We start from the raw sequence: 1,677 nt of genomic DNA on the forward strand, positions 1-1,677 counted from the left end.
TGCTGTAAATGAAGATAAACCTTTAAAATCATATAGTTGCTTTGCAGTTCACGCCGCCTTGAAGTTAGTTAGCAAAGAAATCGTTAAAATTACTGAATTTCGTGACGGCAACCTTTGCCTTTTACTTAAAGACAAACCAACAGCGGAAAAATTCATACGTACAAAATCTCTACATGGTGTTTGTGAGGTGAAAGCAAAATATCATGATAAACTGAACCATACAAAAGGTACCATTTACGCCCCATGTCTAAATGACCTAAGTGAGGATGAAAATGTTAACGGGTTTAGCTGACCAAGGTGTTGTAGAGGTTTATAAATTTTCCAAACTTCTTGACGGAAAACAAAAACACTCCGGAGTATGTCTCCTAACTTTCGACAAATTCCACCTTCCGAATAGAGTCGATATCACATGGCATTCAGTAATGGTTAAACCTTATTTCCCAAACCCAATGAGGTGTAAGAATTGCGGTAAACTCAATCGTACGATGAAACGATGCAATAACCCACAAATGTGCCAACAATGCAATCTCCCCTCTCATGACCCCCAAAAATGTACCCGAACAATGTGCACAAATTGTTCCGGAAATCATCCAGCATATGATAAGCTTTGTCCAAAATACCAACAATCTAAAGAGATTTTAAAAATTCAAGTTGAAAATAAATGTACAATGAAAGAAGCAATTACACTGTACAAAAACCAAATTCCTTCAATTATTGGTGGCCCCTCTTTCGCTTCTGTTACACAAAATTTTAACACACTTAATCAACAACAACAAAATGACTCATCACAATCTCTAAACAATTCAAAAACAAATAATTTACCTCCAACTGAACCGCAACAACTAAATCCTAATTTACCAAATAATACCTCTCAACAAAACATAGAACAAAACATAAATCATAATAATCCTCTCAGTAATATTCTCACCCAATTAATTTCCAACCAACAACATACAGGCAACACAACCACTTGCTTCACCCACGAAAATATTTATCAACAATTCAATGCATTCACAGCAAACAACACAATCAACAACGATAACCTGCTTTCTCCTGTTGATCCTCTACCAGCTCTCCCAATTGAGCAACAAGATGTTAATATGGAATCAAAAACAAATACAGAATTACCTCCCTAATTTTCTTTATAACCAACTACACCATTTTTGTCGCGCATAAAAACACTAGTCTACCTTCACAATGATCTCGGTACTTCAATGGAACATTAATGGATATTTCAATAATTACCACGAATTGCTATTACTAATAAAAGAACTCCACCCATCCCTTTTATGCTTACAAGAAACTCATATCCCTCACAATAAGAAAGCATACCCTCCAAGCGGATATGAAGCCCATTTTTTCAATTCACCCCAAAACCTATATGGTAAACAAGGTGTTGCCATTTTAGTTAAAAGAGGAATACCTCACAAAATTCTGTTTACTGACGATGATCTTCTGAGTATTGCTGTAGAAATCTCGCATAACCCAAAGCTCACTATCATTAATACATACATACCACCAAATAAACTATTTTCACATACACATATATTTGAAATTTTAAATAAGGCAACTGGGCCCAGGCTATGGTTAGGCGACGTAAATGCCTGGAGTCCTCTGTGGGGCTCATCATCTGTTAATGACAGAGGCGCTATTATTGAAGACTCTTTGTTATCGACT

At 36.1% G+C, this 1,677-nt stretch overlaps 1 protein-coding gene across 1 annotated transcript; it reads left to right on the forward strand.

Annotated features, from left to right (window-relative positions):
• Nucleotides 1–563: 563 nt before the first annotated feature.
• Nucleotides 564–1,136, forward strand: LOC129250120 (myb-like protein D). Its single transcript, XM_054889766.1, has one exon. It carries the CDS (start codon nucleotides 564–566, stop codon nucleotides 1,134–1,136), a length of 573 nt encoding a protein of 190 aa, XP_054745741.1.
• Nucleotides 1,137–1,677: the final 541 nt, after the last annotated feature.

Source organism: Anastrepha obliqua, chromosome 6 (assembly GCF_027943255.1).
Source record: "Anastrepha obliqua isolate idAnaObli1 chromosome 6, idAnaObli1_1.0, whole genome shotgun sequence".
Classification (NCBI taxonomy): Eukaryota; Metazoa; Arthropoda; class Insecta; order Diptera; family Tephritidae; genus Anastrepha; species Anastrepha obliqua.